Consider the following 18,026-nt stretch of genomic DNA (forward strand, 5'->3'; position numbering starts at 1 on the left):
TGGTAGTCTACATAAGGAAAATTGAAAGATGTGTATATGTAGAAATGCTCTACAGTTTCGTCCGCCACTAGACTTCATTATTATAAACAAACTTCTCATTTCAAGGTGCTGACGTCATCCGCAAGATATAGTTACATCTGCGACGACGGGTTCGGATTTCCCGAAGCCGACGCCGTCTGCCGCGAGCTGGGTTTCGAAGGAGCCGAACAGTACACGAGGAATGATCACTTCAGCTCGATTTCCCGAAGTAAGTGCTGATGAATCCCGTTTTTAAAGGGGTATCCTGTATTAGATTAGGTTGATCTGCAGTACTTTATTATCATTATCATTATTATTATTTTATTATTGTTGTTGTTAGTAGTAGTAGTAGTAATAATAATAATATTATTATTATTATTATTATAAGTAATAATTATATTATTGTTATTATTGATCTAATTATTATTATTATTATTAGGGTTGTTTCTTAGCAAGTATAATGATAGTAATTAGGCCTTTATCGTGAAAGTACGATTATGACTTGTAATAGTTTGGCATCAAAATGAAGAACTTGTCGTCATAGTGTTTTTATAGAAAATGAAATTCAAGGGCTGACTTGAATGAATCTCGCCTAACATTTAATACGTTGTGGTAGAAATTTACAATTATAAAACAGAGTGACGCCGTCTATTTTTTCCATATTGTGAAACGAATACAGGATTTTATATATATATATATATATATATATATATATATATATATATATATATATATATATATATGTATATATATACATATATGTATTTATATGTATAAATATATGTATATATATATATATATATATATATATATATATATATATATATATATATATATATATATATATATATACTGTATGTATATATATATTATTTATAAATATATATATACTGTGTATATATATATATATATATATATATATATATATATATATATATATATATATATATATATATATATATATATATATAATGTGTGTGTCCAAAACAATAATCAAACTAAAAACCCAATATATTCGTTAACACAATCAGACCAAAATTGCGGAAACATCAAGGAAAAGAAGAAGCATCAAATTGATGAATAGAAGACTTAGAATAGGGCGGTAACAGATGTTTGCTTTAAAGGATGAAAATGGAAATATTATCCACACTAGAGGCGGAGTGATAAAATATGCAGATTATTTCTATACAGTGATATGGAACAGTGATATAAGAAATAACTTCACCAATAGAAATAATTAAACACCTGAGCCAGCACCAAACGTAACAGTAGAAGTAAGGAAGGCAGGAAAAGATCGTCAAAGAATTGATTTAATTATAGAAGGTGGACATTTCATAGTAGTAAAACTGTCTCAACTCCAGGCTACACCAAATGTCTGAAAGAATGCTCTATACCTACAACTTAGAAGAAAACATTATCATGATACTAATTAAGGGAGAGACAAAAGACCTGAAAAAATACCGCCCGATAAGTTTACTTTCCGTAATATATAATATATTAACCAAAGATCATATTAAAAGGTTAAAGGTTAAAGGTGTCTGGTTTCAGTTCCAGTTCCATCAGAATAGATGCTCACCAGAACATCAGCCGGGCAAGCCCAACCCACCACTGTGGTGCCCTACCACAGCAGTATCCTCCCCAGTAAACAGCTTAAACTCAAGGCCCTGGGCGGGGATCGATCTCTTGCCACGCGAATGCGAGGCAAACACGTCACCACTGTATTAGGCTGAAAAGAAAGACAATCAGACTTTCATCAACCAAGAGAGTAGGCTGGCTTTAGGTGTGGATATTCAACAACTGACCATATCTATGTAATTAACCAGCTAATGAAAAAATCGACCGAGTATGCCAAACTAGTATGTATGGGATTTATAGACTATAAAAAAGCTTTTGATTCTGTCAAAAAATTAGCAGTAATGGAAGTCCTTCAAAAAACAAGGAATAGAAGAATTTTATGCTAGAACACTTGAAGATATGTATAAAGGAAGTACAGCAATCCTAAAACTACATAAATATAGTGAAAATTTCGGATTGAGAAAGGAGTTAGACAGGGAGACCCAATCCCTAAAATTTTAAGAATTTATATTGTGAAATGTAGGAGTTAATATTAATGGAGAATACCTCAGCAACTTAACATTTTCAGATGACATAGTTGCGTTTTGTGAATCATGGGGGGAATTACAAAAGGTGATTGAAGATTTGAGTAGAGAAAGCAGAAATGTAGGACTGACAATGAATATGAGTAAAACTAAGATATTGTTCAATGAAAATGCAGAGAGACTACAAGTAAGAATTTTGGACAAGCCTCTAAAGATTGTTGATTAATATACGTACATAGGACAGACAGTAAGTATTTCCCCAGGACATGAAACCGAAATTAAAAGAAGAATAAGCATGGGATGGAGAGCATTTGGTAAACAAAATGCTATTATGGAACGTAAAATGCCACTTTCTTTAAATAAAAGTGTTTAACGAGATGGTCGTACCAGTATTAACTTAAGTATCAGAAACTTGGAGCCTTACTAAAGCCCTATAACATAAGCTAGTTACAACTTAAAGAGCTATGGACAGAATAATGGTGGGAATAACACTGGAGACATGGATACAAGAGCAAACTAAAGTAGAGGATATACTAACAACATGTAAGGTGAAAAAATGGGTTGGGCAGGACACACAATGAGAATGACAGATAATAGATGAACATTGAGAGTAAGTGAATGGGTCCGTAGAGATTGTAAAAGAAGCAGGGGAAGGCAGAGAAGACAATGGATTGACGAACTGAGAAAGTTTGCGGGTTGGTCTGGCACAGAAAGGCTATAAACAGGCACAAGTGGAAAGACATGTCTGAGGCCTTTGTTCTGTGGTGGAATAATATATATATATTATATATATATATATATATATATATATATATATATATATATATATATATATATATATATATATATATATATATATATAATCATCAGCCATTATTATTTCACCACAGAACAAAAGCCTCAGACATGTCTTTCCACTTGTGTCTATTTATAGCCTTTCTGTTCCAGACCAACCCGCAAACTTTCTCAGTTCGTCAATCCATTGTCTTCTCTGCCTTCCCCTGCTTCTTTTACAATCTCTACGGACCCATTCACTTACTCTCAATGTTCATCTATTATCTGTCATTCTCATTGTGTGTCCTGCCCAACCCAAAGTTTGCGGGTTGGTCTGGAACAGAAAGGCTATAAATAGACACAAGTGGAAAGACATGTCTGAGGCTTTTGTTCTGTGGTGAAATAATAATGGCTGATGATTATATATATATATATATATATATATATATATATATATATATATATATATATATATATATATATATATATATATATATTATTCCACCACAGAACAAAGGCCTCAGACATGTCTTTCCACTTGTGCCTGTTTATAGCCTTTCTGTGCCAGACCAACCCGCAAACTTTCTCAGTTCGTCAATCCATTGTCTTCTCTGCCTTCCCCTGCTTCTTTTAAAATCTCTACGGACCCATTCACTGAAAATATCCTGCCTAATCATTGAAGACATTCTTGTCAAACTGAACACAAGAAAACTGCATATAAGTTTTTCCATTCATTTTTTTTTTGGTGTTAACGCAGATTCCTAATCACTTTTTATATGTACATATGTACTTTTGCAGTACATTGATTGATAAATGAAAACATTAAGATTCCCCTCAATGAATATTCACGTTTTCTTTAATCAATACTTGTCAATTACTTTCGCAATATCCAAATATTTTCGTACCTTGAATTTTCAACACCATGGTCTTTATATTGAAGTGTAATTCCAGCGTTGAACCAATGTAGTCCCGGTGAAGAATCATGTTAAAAGGTTATTCGAAACACGCGTTTGCACCAAATGGTAAATGGGAAAACCTAAATACAAATTCTGTGTTATCCTGAAAAGTAACTAGAGCTTAGTTTTTCTGAAAAGATGCTGTCCTCGATTTTTAGGCATCATTTAGATGTTATATAGGCCTATATATATATATATATATATATATATATATATATATATATATATATATATATATATATATACATATATTTATACATACATATATATATATATACCCTATATATGTGATATATATACTGTATATATATATATATATATATATATATATATATATATATATATATATATATATTCATATATATATATATAATATATATATATATATATATATGTGTGTGTGTGTGTGTGTGTGTGTGTGTATATTTCCTTTCCTCATCGGGCCATTTTTCCCTGTTAGAGCCCTTGGGCTTATAACATTTTGTTTTTCCAATTTAATGATAATACCCAGACACTTGCTCTTTATTATATAGGGGAGATATGTTTGTATTTATCTATGTAGAGTTTGTATATTATATAGCCTACATGTGTGTGTGTTTGTGTATGTAAAAGGATATGCAACCAAAAAAAAAAATTTTATTTTTCAGGGTCCAGAAGAAGATTTTCACCGAATTTCTTACCTGACCGTCTCAACTGTTCAGAACCAGACAGCCTCTACACCAAGTGCCCACTCGCAAGCATACCACAGCATGAATGTGCTCCTTCAGAGGTAATAGTGTACAGGTCTCATGTTTTGGTGATGTTTCTCATTTTATTTTTCTCTTTAATATGTCCTGCAAAGACTGGATTTACAGTTTTCGTGTTTTGGTGGTGTTTCTAATTTTATTTTCTTCTTCAGTATGTCCTGCAAAGACTGGATTTACCGGTTTCATGATTTGGTGGTGTCTCATTTTATTTTTCTCTTTAATGTCATGTGATGCCTGGATTTACAGGTTTCTTGGTTTGGTGGTGTTTCTCATTTTACTTTTCTCTTTAACATGTCCTGGGATGCCTGGATATACAGGTTTAATTTTTTGCTGGTGTTTCTCATTTTACTTTTCTCTTTAACATGTCCTGGGATGCCTGGATTTACAGGTTTAATTTTTTGGTGGTGTTTCTCATTTTATTTTGCTCGTTAATTTGTCTTTTGAAGCTGTGATTTACTAGGCTCATGTTTTGGTGGTGTTTCTCATTTTATTTTCTCAGTTATATGTCCTTTGAAGCTTTGATTTACCAGGCTCATATTTTAGTGGTGTTTCTCATTTTATTTTGCTCTTTAATTTGTCTTTTGAATCTTCGATTTACAGGTCTCGTATTTAGGTGGTGTTGCTCATTTTATTTTTCTCTTTTATATGTCTCTTGAAGCTATGATTTATTTACAGGTCTGCTATTTTGGTAGTGTTTATCTTTAATTTATCTATATTATTCTTTTAGGAATTAAGATAATAGTTATTATTACAATCGTTAATTTTTCCATTAGAATTGTTCAAAAATCATATCTCCATTTCTATCTAGAATTTTTCAAAAATTATATCTCAATTTCCATCTAGAATTTCTCAAAAATTATATCTCCATTTCCATCTAGAATTTCTCAAAAATGATATCTCCATTTCCATCTACAATATTCCAAAAATTATATCTTCATTTCCATCTAGAATTTTCCAAAAATTATATCTCCATTTCCATCTAGAATTTTTCAAAAATTATATCTCCATTTCCCTATAGAATTGTTAAAAAATTATATCTTAATTTCCATCTAGGATTTTTCAAAAGTTATATCTCCATTTCCATCTAGAATTGTTCAAAAAATAAATCTCCATTTCCATCTACAATTTTCCAAAAATTATATCTCCATTTCCATCTACAATTTTCCAAAAATTATATCTCCATTTCCATCTAGAATTTCTCAAATATTATATTTCCATTTCCATCTAGAATTTCTCAAAAATTATATCTCCATTTCCATCTAGAATTTTCCAAAAATTATATCTCCATTTCCATCTACAATATTCCAAAAATTATATCTCCATTCCCATCTAGAATTTCTCAAAAATTAAATCTCCATTTCCATCTACAATATTCCAAAAATTATATCTCCATTTCCATCTACAATATTCCAAAAATTATATCTCCATTTCCATCTAGAATTTTTCAAAAATTATATCTCAATTTCCATCTAGAATTTCTCAAACATTATATCTCCATTTCCATCTACAATATTCCAAAAATTATATCTCCATTTCCATCTACAATATTCCAAAAATTATATCTCCATTCCCCTCTAGAATTTCTCAAAAATTATATCTCCATTTCCATCTACAATATTCCAAAAATTATATCTCCATTCCCATCTAGAATTTCTCAAACATTATATCTCCATTTCCATCTACAATATTCCAAAAATTATATCCATTTCCATCTACAATATTCCAAAAATTATATCTCCATTCCCCTCTAGAATTTCTCAAAAATTATATCTCCATTTCCATCTACAATATTCCAAAAATTATATCTCCATTTCCATCTAGAATTTCTCAAAAATTATATCTCCATTTCCATCTACAATATTCCAAAAATTATATCTCCATTCCCATCTAGAATTTCTCAAACATTATATCTCCATTTCCATCTACAATATTCCAAAAATTATATCTCCATTTCCATCTACAATATTCCAAAAATTATATCTCCATTTCCATCTACAATATTCCAAAAATTATATCTCCATTTCCATCTAGAATTTCTCAAAAATTATATCTCCATTTCCATCTACAATATTCCAAAAATTATATCTCCATTTCCATCTACAATATTCCAAAAATTATATCTCCATTTCCATCTAGAATTTTTCAAAAATTATATCTCAATTTCCATCTAGAATTTCTCAAACATTATATCTCCATTTCCATATACAATATTCCAAAAATTATATCTCCATTTCCATCTACAATATTCCAAAAATTATATCTCCATTCCCATCTAGAATTTCTCAAAAATTATATCTCCATTTCCATCTACAATATTCCAAAAATTATATCTCCATTTCCATCTACAATATTCCAAAAATTATATCTCCATTTCCATCTAGAATTTTTCAAAAATTATATCTCAATTTCCATCTAGAATTTCTCAAACATTATATCTCCATTTCCATCTACAATATTCCAAAAATTATATCTCCATTTCCATCTACAATATTCCAAAAATTATATCTTCATTCCCATCTAGAATTTCTCAAAAATTATATCTCCATTTCCAGCTAGAATTTCTCAAAAATTATATCTCCATTTCCATCTACAATATTCCAAAAATTATATCTCCATTTCCATCTAGAATTTTTCAAAAATTATATCTCCATTTCCATCTAGGATTTTTCAAAAATTATATCTCAATTTCCATCTAGAATTTCTCAAACATTATATCTCCATTTCCATCTACAATATTCCAAAAATTATATCTCCATTTCCATCTACAATATTCCAAAAATTATATCTCAATTTCCATCTAGAATTTTTCAAAAATTATATCTCCATTTCCATCTACAATATTCCAAAAATTATATCTCCATTTCCATCTAGAATTTTTCAAAAATTATATCTCCATTCCCATCTAGAATTTCTCAAAAATTATATCTCCATTTCCATCTACAATTATTCCAAAAATTATATCTCCATTCCCATCTAGAATTTCTCAAACATTATATCTCCATTTCCATCTACAATATTCCAAAAATTATATCTCCATTTCCATCTACAATATTCCAAAAATTATATCTCCATTCCCATCTAGAATTTCTCAAACATTATATCTCCATTTCCATCTACAATATTCCAAAAAATATATCTCCATTCCCATCTAGAATTTCTCAAAAATTATATCTCCATTTCCATCTACAATATTCCAAAAATTATATCTCCATTTCCATCTAGAATTTTTCAAAAATTATATCTCAATTTCCATCTAGAATTTCTCAAACATTATATCTCCATTTCCATATACAATATTCCAAAAATTATATCTCCATTTCCATCTAGAATTTTTCAAAAATTATATCTCCATTTCCATATGGAATGTCTCAAAAAATGTTATTTTTATTAATAAAATAAATTTTTGAATATACTTACCCGATAATCATGTAGCTGTCAACTCCGTTGCCCGACAGAATTCTATGGAGGGATACGCCAGCTATCACAATACTAGAAGGGGGTGTACTTACCAGCGCCACCTGTGGCCAGGTACTCAATCATTTGTTGTTGACACCTCCTCAATTATTCCTCGGTCCACTGGTTCTCTCTGGGGAGGAAAGGGAGGGTCGATTAAATCATGATTATCGGGTAAGTATATTCAAAAATTTATTTTATTAATAAAAATAACATTTTTCAATATTAAACTTACCCGATAATCATGTAGCTGATTCACACCCAGGGAGGTGGGTGAAAACCAGTGTACATGATTAAAGGATAGCTAAGTATCCCAAATTTCATATAACAGTTATCTCAAATAACAATGAAATAATAAGTACCTGGTAAGGAAGTCGAATAGAACCGTTACTCTGCCTTTTATTTAAAGTTCGTCTTCCTTACTGAGCGCAGCGTTCCTCTTGGAGGCTGAATCAACCCAAAGGTGCCAAAGTACAAGGGGTTGCAACCCTACTAAATGACCTCTACCAAACCTTTAACCCAGGCGCTTCTCAAGAATGAATAGACCACCCGCCAAATCCAAGGATGCGGAAGGCTTCTTAGCCTACCGTAACAACCATAAAAACAACAATAAAAGTATTCAAGAGAAAGGTTAAAAAGGTTATGGGATTATGGGAATGTAGTGGCTGAGCCCTCACCTACTACTGCACTCGCTGCTACGAATGGTCCCAGGGTGTAGCAGTTCTCGTAAAGAGACTGGACATCTTTCAGATAAAATGATGCAAACACTGACTTGCTCCTCCAATAGGTTGCATCCATAATGCTCTGCAGAGAACGGTTTTTATTAAAGGCCAACGAAGTAGCTACAGCTCTTACTTCGTGGGTCCTTACCTTCAGCAATGCAAGGTCTTCCTCCTTTAAGTGAGAATGTGCTTCTCTGATCAGAAGCCTTATATAGTACGAAAGCCCATTCTTGGACATGGGTCTCGAGGGTTTCTTGATGGCACACCATAAGGCTTCTGACTGTCCTCGAATAGGTTTAGACCTCTTCAGATAATATTTGAGAGCTCTGACAGGGCAAAGAACTCTCTCTAGTTCGCTACCTACCATGTTGGAGAGGCTAGGTATTTCGAACGATCTAGGCCAAGGACGTGAAGGAAGCTCGTTCTTTGCTAGGAATCCAAGCTGAAAAGAACATGTAGCTGATTCGGTTGTGAAACCAATGTTCTTGCTGAAGGCATGAACCTCACTGACTCTCTTAGCTGTTGCAAGGCAAACAAGAAAAGCAGTCTTGAGGGTAAGATCCTTGAAGGAAGCTGACTGGAGAGGTTCAAACCTAGATGTCATAAGGAACTTTAAGACTACGTCCAGATTCCAGCCTGGAGTGGAAAGACGACGTTCTTTAGACGTCTCAAAAGACTTGAGAATGTCTTGAAGGTCCTTGTTGGAAGACAGGTCCAAACCCCTGTGGCGGAGGACTGAGGCCAACATGCTCCTATACCCTTTAATCGTAGATGTTGAAAGGGATCTCTCATTCCTAAGATGAAGAAGGAAGTCAGCTATTTGGATCACAGAGGTATTGGTAGAGGATATTGAATTGGCTCTACACCAGCTTCGGAAGACCTCCCACTTAGACTGGTAGACTCTACGAGTGGAAATTCTTCTAGCTCCGGCAATCGCACTGGCTGCCTCCTTCGAAAAGCCTCTAGCTCTAGCGAATCTTTCGACAGTCTGAAGGCAGTCAGTCGAAGAGCGTGGAGGTTTGGGTGCAACCTGTCTACGTGTGGTTGACGTAGAAGGTCCACTCTTAGAGGTAGAGTCCTGGGGAAGTCGACTAGCCATTGACGTACCTCTGTGTACCATTCTCTTGCAGGCCAAAGGGGAGCAACCAGCGTCAGCCGTGTCCCTTCGTGCGAGACGAATTTCTGCAGAACTTTGTTTATAATCTTGAACGGAGGGAATGCGTACAGGTCGAGATGGGACCAGTTCAGAAGAAAAGCATCTACATGAACCGCTGCAGGGTCTGGAACAGGGGAACAATAAAGCGGAAGTCTCTTGGTGATGGAGGTGGCAAACAGGTCTATGGTAGGTTGACCCCACAACGTCCAAAGTCTGTTGCACACACTCTTGTGGAGGGTCCATTCCGTGGGAATGACCTGATTCCTTCTGCTGAGGCGATCCGCTGAAACATTCATATCGCCCTGGATGAACCTCGTGACCAGTGTGAGGTTTAGACCTCTTGACCAAATGAGGAGGTCCCTTGCGATCTCGTAAAGGCTCCTCGAATGGGTCCCTCCTTGCTTGGAGATGTAAGCCAAGGCTGTGGTGTTGTCTGAATTCACCTCCACCACTTTGCCTAGCAGGAGGGACTTGAAGTTCAACAGGGCAAGATGGACTGCTAACAGTTCCTTGCAGTTGATGTGGAGTAATCCTTGTTCCTTGTTCCATACTCCTGAGCATTCCCGTCCGTCCAAGGTCGCACCCCAGCCCGAGTCCGATGCATCCGAGAAGAGATGAAGATGGGGGGTCTGGATGGCCAATGATAGACCCTCCTTGAGAAGAAGATTGTGCTTCCACCACCGGAGAGTGGTCTTCATCTCTTGGTTGATAGGGATAGAGACTGCTTCTAGAGTCGAGCCCTTGTCCCAATGAGCTGCAAGATGGAATTGAAGAGGGCGGAGGTGGAGTCTCCCTAGCTCGACAAACAGGGCCAGAGATGAGAGGGTCCCTGTGAGACTCATCCACTGTCTCACTGAGCAATTGCTCCTCTTCAGCATGCTCATGATGCACTGTAGGGCTTGGTTTATCCTGGGGGCCGATGGAAAAGCCCGAAAATCCCGACTCTGAATCTCCATTCCCAGGTACACAATGGATTGGGAGGGAATGAGTTGAGATTTCTCTATATTGACTAATAGACCTAGGTCTCTGATTAGATCTAAAGTCCAAGAGAGGTTCTCCAGACAACGACGACTCGTGGAGGCTCTCAACAGCCAGTCGTCTAGGTAGAGGGAGGCTCTGATGTTCGATAAGTGCAGGAATTTCGCTACATTCCTCATCAGATGAGTAAAGACCATAGGAGCTGTGCTTAGGCCAAAACACAGGGCTTGGAACTGATAGACAACCTTTCCGAAAACGAATCTCAGGAAAGGTTTGGAGTCTGGATGAATGGGAACGTGAAAGTATGCATCTTTCAAGTCCAACGAGACCATCCAGTCCTCCTGTCTGACCGCTGCTAAGACCGACTTGGTCGTCTCCATTGTGAACGTCTGCTTGGTGACATACTCGTTGAGAGAGCTGACGTCCAGCACCGGTCTCCAACCTCCTGTCTTTTTGGCCACAAGAAAGAGACGGTTGTAGAAGCCCGGGGATTGATGGTCCCGGACTATAACCACTGCCTTCTTCTGCACAAGTAGCGACACCTCCTGTTGCAATGCTAGCCTCTTGTCCTCTTCTTTGTAATTGGGAGAGAGGTTGATGGGCGATGTGGTCAGAGGCGGTTTGAGGCAGAATGGAATCCTGTAACCGTACCTCAGCCAACTGACAGACTGTGCGTCTGCACCTCTCTTCTCCCAGGCTTGCCAGAAGATCTTGAGCCTGGCTCCTACTGTTGTCTGGAGAATCTGAGAGTCAGTGCTTTCCCTTAGATGTCCTGGGTCCTTTCTTAGACTTGCCCCTGTGAGAGTCTGGACGGGAGCTTCCTCGGCTGGGGGCTCTACCACGAAAGGGCGGTATGAACCTAGTGGCCGGGGTATCAGCCACTGGAGAGCGATAAGTCTTGGGGACAGAGGTGGTAACCTTAGACTTACGAGCCGATGAGGCTACAAGATCGTGCGTGTCCTTCTGTATCAGGGCAGCCGACAAGTCCTTAACTAGCTCCTCGGGAAAGAGGAACTTTGAGAGTGGAGCAAAAAGGAGCTGAGACCGCTGGCACGGTGTAATGCTGGCTGAGAGGAAGGTACACAGTTGTTCCCTTTTCTTCAACACCCCTGATACAAATAACGACGCTAGCTCACCCGATCCATCCCTGATAGCCTTATCCATGCAGGACATAATTAACATGGCAGAGTCTTTGTCCGCAGGAGATGTTTTCTTGCTGAGGGCTCCCAGGCACCAGTCGAGAAAGTTGAACATTTCGAAAGCTCTGAACAACCCTTTCAGAAGATGATCCAGGTCTGAGAAGGTCCAACAAACCTTCGAGCGTCTCATCGCAGTCCTCCTAGGCGAGTCCACCAGACTTGAGAAGTCAGCCTGGGCAGAGGCAGGAACTCCCAAGCCTGGTGCTTCCCCTGTGGCATACCAAACGCAACCTTTCGATGCGAGCTTCGTTGGAGGGAACATGAAGGAAGTCTTGCCCAGGTGTTGTTTAGACTGAAGCCACTCCCCTAAGGTCCTTAAGGCCCTCTTGGAGGATCTAGCTAGGACAAGCTTAGTATAGCTCGACTTAGCTTGTTGCACGCCTAGCGAAAACTCAGATGGAGGAGAGCGGGGAACAGCAGAGACGAAGTGGTCAGGGTAAAGCTCCCTGAGTAGAGCCAAGACCTTTCTAAAATCAACAGACAATGGAGAAAGCTTAGACTCCTCCACGTCTGATGAGGGATCAAGATGTGCCTCCTCATCATCCGACACTTCATCAGCAGAAGGTAGCGAAGCAAAAGGACCAGAATGCTGAACCGCAGAGTCAGAACGGGTAGGAACAACAACAGAGGTTTCCTCAACTTGAGGGAAAACCTGAGGTTCAGACTGCATAGGCTGAGCAACAGTCGGAGCAGAAGGCAGGTGCAAGGGTGAAGGAGGTTGACTCCTAGCAAGAGTTGCACCCAAGGATTGCACCAGCTGAGCGGAGGACGGAGGCGGAGTAGTCCGTTCCTGTTCCTGAGAGATGAGTGGAGCATGAGAAGGTTGAGGTTGCGCAGAACAAGGTAAAGTTCTAGCAAGCTGAGGCTCCTGAGGCGCAAGTGCATGGTGTAGATGAGCTTGCCTAGATGAGGGTTGAACTCGGTGCAGCGCTGGTTGAGCAGACAGACTCACGGAGGGGAGAGGTTGTTGTACCCCAACCGAGAGTTGCACCACTGGTGGAGCAGCAAGGGGAGGAGGAGGAAGAGTGTAACTCTCCTGATCCCAAAGCAAGGGTTGCCTTAAAGAAGGCTGAGGCTGAACAACACTGTGAACAGCAAACTCCGAAAGTGGTTCAACATCGTACGCCTGGCAGATGGTGCTGCGACCAGGCGGAGCAGGTGCAGGCTGGGCGAGCACAGGCGGAGCAGGTGCAGTCTGGGCGAGCACAGGTGCAGCGAGAACAGGTGGAGGGAGTGCAGGAGGTGCAACACTCTCAGCCCGACACTCACGCATCAAGTCCGAAAGCTGAACTTGCATGGACTGAAGCAGGGTCCACTTGGGGTCGTCAGAAACGATAACAGACTGAGGTAAAGTCACAGTCGGGGTCTGTATAGGCAGAACCTTACTCCTCTTGGGCGGAGTACAGTCGACCGATGACAGAGGCGAGTCGGAGCTGAGCCAATGACTGCAACCTGGCTGAGCACTCGCTGACTGAACTCTACGTTTAAGCGGTCTCGAGACCTGAGACCAACGTTTCTTCCCTGCATGAAGATCAGCGGACGAGAAGACGGGCTCAATCGTCTGCAGGTGGGAGTGACGGTCTAAGGAAGACACGCCCGCAACCACCGAGGATAATTCTGTGCGCCTAACAAGGCCTGTCGAACCCTTAAGCCCTTCGACATTGCTTCTCCCCTGGGCATGGGAGCTTGCAAGAGGTCCCGGACTGGGAGGACGACTGGCTCGCACAGAAAAATCCTCACGCACCACACTGGCACCACTAGCACTTGGCACTGCACAGACACTAGCACTCGTCACAGCACTGGCACTATTTCCACCCACTGCACTCTTGACCTTCAGTTCTTTAACCTCGGCCATCAGAGACTTATGGTCACTTACCACTGATTCTACTTTATCTCCTAAAGCCTGAATAGCACGCAAAACAGTTGACATATCAGGCGGAGGGCACACAGTAGGTTCGGGGGTAGCCACTACAGGGGTAGGAAAAGGTAGGGGATCATGAGGTGAGGAAAACATAGAAGAGTGAGAAGAACTTCTCCTAGCTCTAGTTCTCTCTAACTTGGATGAATATTTTAAAAGACGTACAAAATCCAATTCCGAAAGTCCGGCGCACTCCTCACACCGATTTTCTAATAGACAGGGCCTGTCCCTACAGTCAGAACAAGCGGTGTGAGGATCTACCGAGACCTTCGGAATACGCCTATTGCAAGACCTACATCGTCTATGGGAGGGAGCTTGCGAAACGTCAGACATCTTGTTTCAAAGAGTAAGTCAAAGGGTGATCCAAAAACAAGCAAAAATTCATTAACCGTTAATCAGAGTTTATATAAAAGCTAACTAGCTAATATAAAAAGGATTCCAGTATGCGACAGCCGTTAATCTAAGAGAATACTTCACCAAATATCCATGAATAAACTCGAAGACCATGAGCGTATCCCAGAACGTCTTGCCGGAAGCACGACAGAGGAATAATTGAGGAGGTGTCAACAACAAATGATTGAGTACCTGGCCACAGGTGGCGCTGGTAAGTACACCCCCTTCTAGTATTGTGATAGCTGGCGTATCCCTCCATAGAATTCTGTCGGGCAACGGAGTTGACAGCTACATGATTATCGGGTAAGTTTAATATTGAAAATTATATCTCTATTTCCATCTAGAATTGTTCAAAAATTATATCTCCATTTCCATCTACTATTTTCCAAAAATTATATCTCCATTTCCATCTAGAATTTCTCAAATACTATATTTCCATTTCCATCTAGAATTTTTCAAAAATTATATCTCCATTTCCATCTAGAATTTTTCAAAAATTATATCTCCATTTCCATCTAGAATTTCTCAAATACTATATTTCCATTTCCATCTAGAATTTCTCAAATACTATATTTCCATTTCCATCTAGAATTTTTCAAAAATTACATCTCCATTTCCATATGGAATGTCTCAAAAATTATATCTCCATTTCCATCTAGAATTTTTCAAAAATTATATATCCATTTCCATCTAGAATTTTAAAAAGATTATATCTCCATTTCCATCTAGAATTGTTCAAAAATTATATCTCAATTTCCATCTAGAATTTCTCAAACATTATATCTCCATTTCTATCTAGAATTTCTAAAAAAAAAATTATTTCGCCATTTCCATCTAGAATTTTTCAAAAATTATATCTCAATTCCATCTAGAATTTTTAAAAAATTATATCTCCATTTCCATATGGAATGCCTCAAAAATTATATCTCCATTTCCATCTAGAATTTTTCAAAAATTATATCTCCATTTCCATCTAGAATTTTCCAAAAATTATATCTCATTTCCATCTAGAATTTTTAAAAAATTATATCTCCATTTCCATATGGAATGCCTCAAAAATTATATCTCCATTTCCATCTAGAATTTTTCAAAAATTATATCTCCATTTCCATCTAGAATTTTCCAAAAATTATATCTCATTTCCATCTAGAATGTCTCAAAAATTATATCCCATTTCCACCTAGAATTGTTCAAAAATTATATCTTCATTTCCATTTAGAATTTTTCAACAATTATATCTCCATTTCCATCTAGAATTTCTCAAAGATTATATCTCCATTTGCACCTAGAATTTCCAAATATATCTCCATTTCCATCTAGAATTGTTCATAAATTATATCTCCATTTCTATCTAGAATTTTTCAAAAGTTATATCTCCATCTCCATCCAGAATGTCTCAAAAGTTATATCTCCATTTCCATCTAGAATTTCTCAAACATTATATCTCCATTTCCATCTAGAATTTCTCAAAAATTATATCTCCATTCCCATCTAGAATTTCTCAAAAGTTATATCTCCATTTCCATCTAGAATTTTCCCAAAAATTATATCTCCATTCCCATCCAGAATTTTCCCAAAAATTATATCTCCATTCCCATCTAGAATTTCTCAAAAATTATATCTCCATTTCCATCTAGAATTTTCCAAAATTTATATCTCCATTTCCATCTAGAATTTCCCAAAAATTATATCTCCATTCCCATCTAGAATTTCTCAAAAGTTATATCTCCATTTCCATCTAGAATTTTTCATAAATTATATCTCCATTTGCACCTAGAATTTCCAAATATTATATTCCATTTCCATCTAGAATTGTTCATAAATTATATCTCCATTTCTATCTAGAATTTTTCAAAAGTTATATCTCCATCTCCATCTAGAATGTCTCAAAAGTTATATCTCCATTTCCATCTAGAATTTCTCAAAAATTATATCTCCATTTCCATCTAGAATTTCTCAAATATTATATCTCCATTTCCATCTAGAATTTTTCAAAAATTATATCTCCATTCCCATCTAGAATTTCTCAAAAGTTATATCTCCATTTCCATCTAGAATTTCTCAAAAATTATATCTCCATTTCCATCTAGAATTTCTCAAATATTATATCTCCATTTCCATCTAGAATTTCTCAAAAATTATATCTCCATTCCCATCTAGAATTTCTCAAAAGTTATATCTCCATTTCCATCTAGAATTTCTCAAAAATTATATCTCCATTCCCATCTAGAATTTCTCAAAAGTTATATCTCCATTTCCATCTAGAATTTCTCAAAAATTATATCTCCATTTCCATCTAGAATTTCCCAAAATTTTTATCTCCATTTCCATCTAGAATTTTTTATAAATTATATCTCCATTCCTATCTAGAATTTTCCCAAAAATTATATCTCCATTTCCATCTAGAATTTCCCAAAATTTATATCTCCATTTCCATCTAGAATTTTTCATAAATTATATCTCCATTCCTATCTAGAATTTTCCCAAAAATTTTATCTCCATTTCCATCTAGAATTTCTCAACAATTATATCTCCATTTCCATCTAGAGTGTCTCAAAAATTGTATCCCATTTCCATCTAGAATTGTTCAAAAATTATATCTCCATTTCCATGTAGATTTTTTCAAAAATTATATCTCCATTTCCATCTAGAATTTCTCAAAGATTATATCTCCATTTGCACCTAGAATTTCCAAATATTATATCTCCATTTCCATCTAGAATTTCTCAAAAGTTATATATCCATTCCTATCTAGAATTTTCCCAAAAATTATATCTCCATTTCCATCTAGAATTTCTCAAAAATTATATCTCCATTTGCACCTAGAATTTCCAAATATTATATTCCATTTCCATCTAGAATTGTTCATAAATTATATCTCCATTTCTATCTAGAATTTTTCAAAAGTTATATCTCCATCTAGAATGTCTCAGAAGTTATATCTCCATTTCCATCTAAAATTTCTCAAAAATTATATCTCCATTTCCATCTAGAATTTCTCAAAAATTATATCTCCATTTCCATCTAGAATTTCTCAAAAATTATATCTCCATTTCCATCTAGAATTTCCCAAAAATTATATCTCCATTTCCATCTAGAATTTTTCATAAATTATATCTCCTATCTAGAATTTTCCCAAAAATTATATCTCCATTTCCATCTAGAATTTCTCAAAAATTATATCTCCATTTATATATATATATATATATATATATATATATATATATATATATATATATGTATATATATATATATATATATATATATATATATATATATATATATATATATATATGTATATAATATCTCCATTTCCATCTGGAAATTCTAGAAGAAAAGATTAAATCTACTTTCGCCGACTAGAATTACTAATATCATCCACCCTCCAGAAATGACTGACTTGTTCACAAAAGTTGTACTCTTCGTTACCTGTAGCTTGGCAACCACTTTTATATAGGTTGTTACTGTACTACAATTTTTATCAATTCCTTGAAATTAGACCTTGAGGTAGTGAAGTTCCAAAAGTAACATGAATATTCTACCTTCGCTGAAGTCTGTCCCTCGACTTTTGGATAATGATTTATTATTATTAGTTGTTGTTGTTGTTGTTGTTG

General features: G+C 36.5%; 1 protein-coding gene across 2 annotated transcripts in view; it reads left to right on the top strand.

The window, feature by feature from the left end:
• Window positions 1-18,026, top strand: part of LOC137629725 (neurotrypsin-like) — a 98,626-nt gene that overhangs the window by 19,022 nt on the left and 61,578 nt on the right. For both annotated transcript variants that reach the window (XM_068361294.1, XM_068361295.1), the window contains exons 4-5: window positions 106-247; window positions 4,495-4,616. In XM_068361294.1, the coding sequence (XP_068217395.1) occupies window positions 106-247; window positions 4,495-4,616 (264 nt within the window). The remainder of the gene's footprint in view (window positions 1-105; window positions 248-4,494; window positions 4,617-18,026) is intronic.

Source organism: Palaemon carinicauda, chromosome 37, assembly GCF_036898095.1.
Source record: "Palaemon carinicauda isolate YSFRI2023 chromosome 37, ASM3689809v2, whole genome shotgun sequence".
In the NCBI taxonomy this organism is placed as follows: domain Eukaryota; kingdom Metazoa; phylum Arthropoda; class Malacostraca; order Decapoda; family Palaemonidae; genus Palaemon; species Palaemon carinicauda.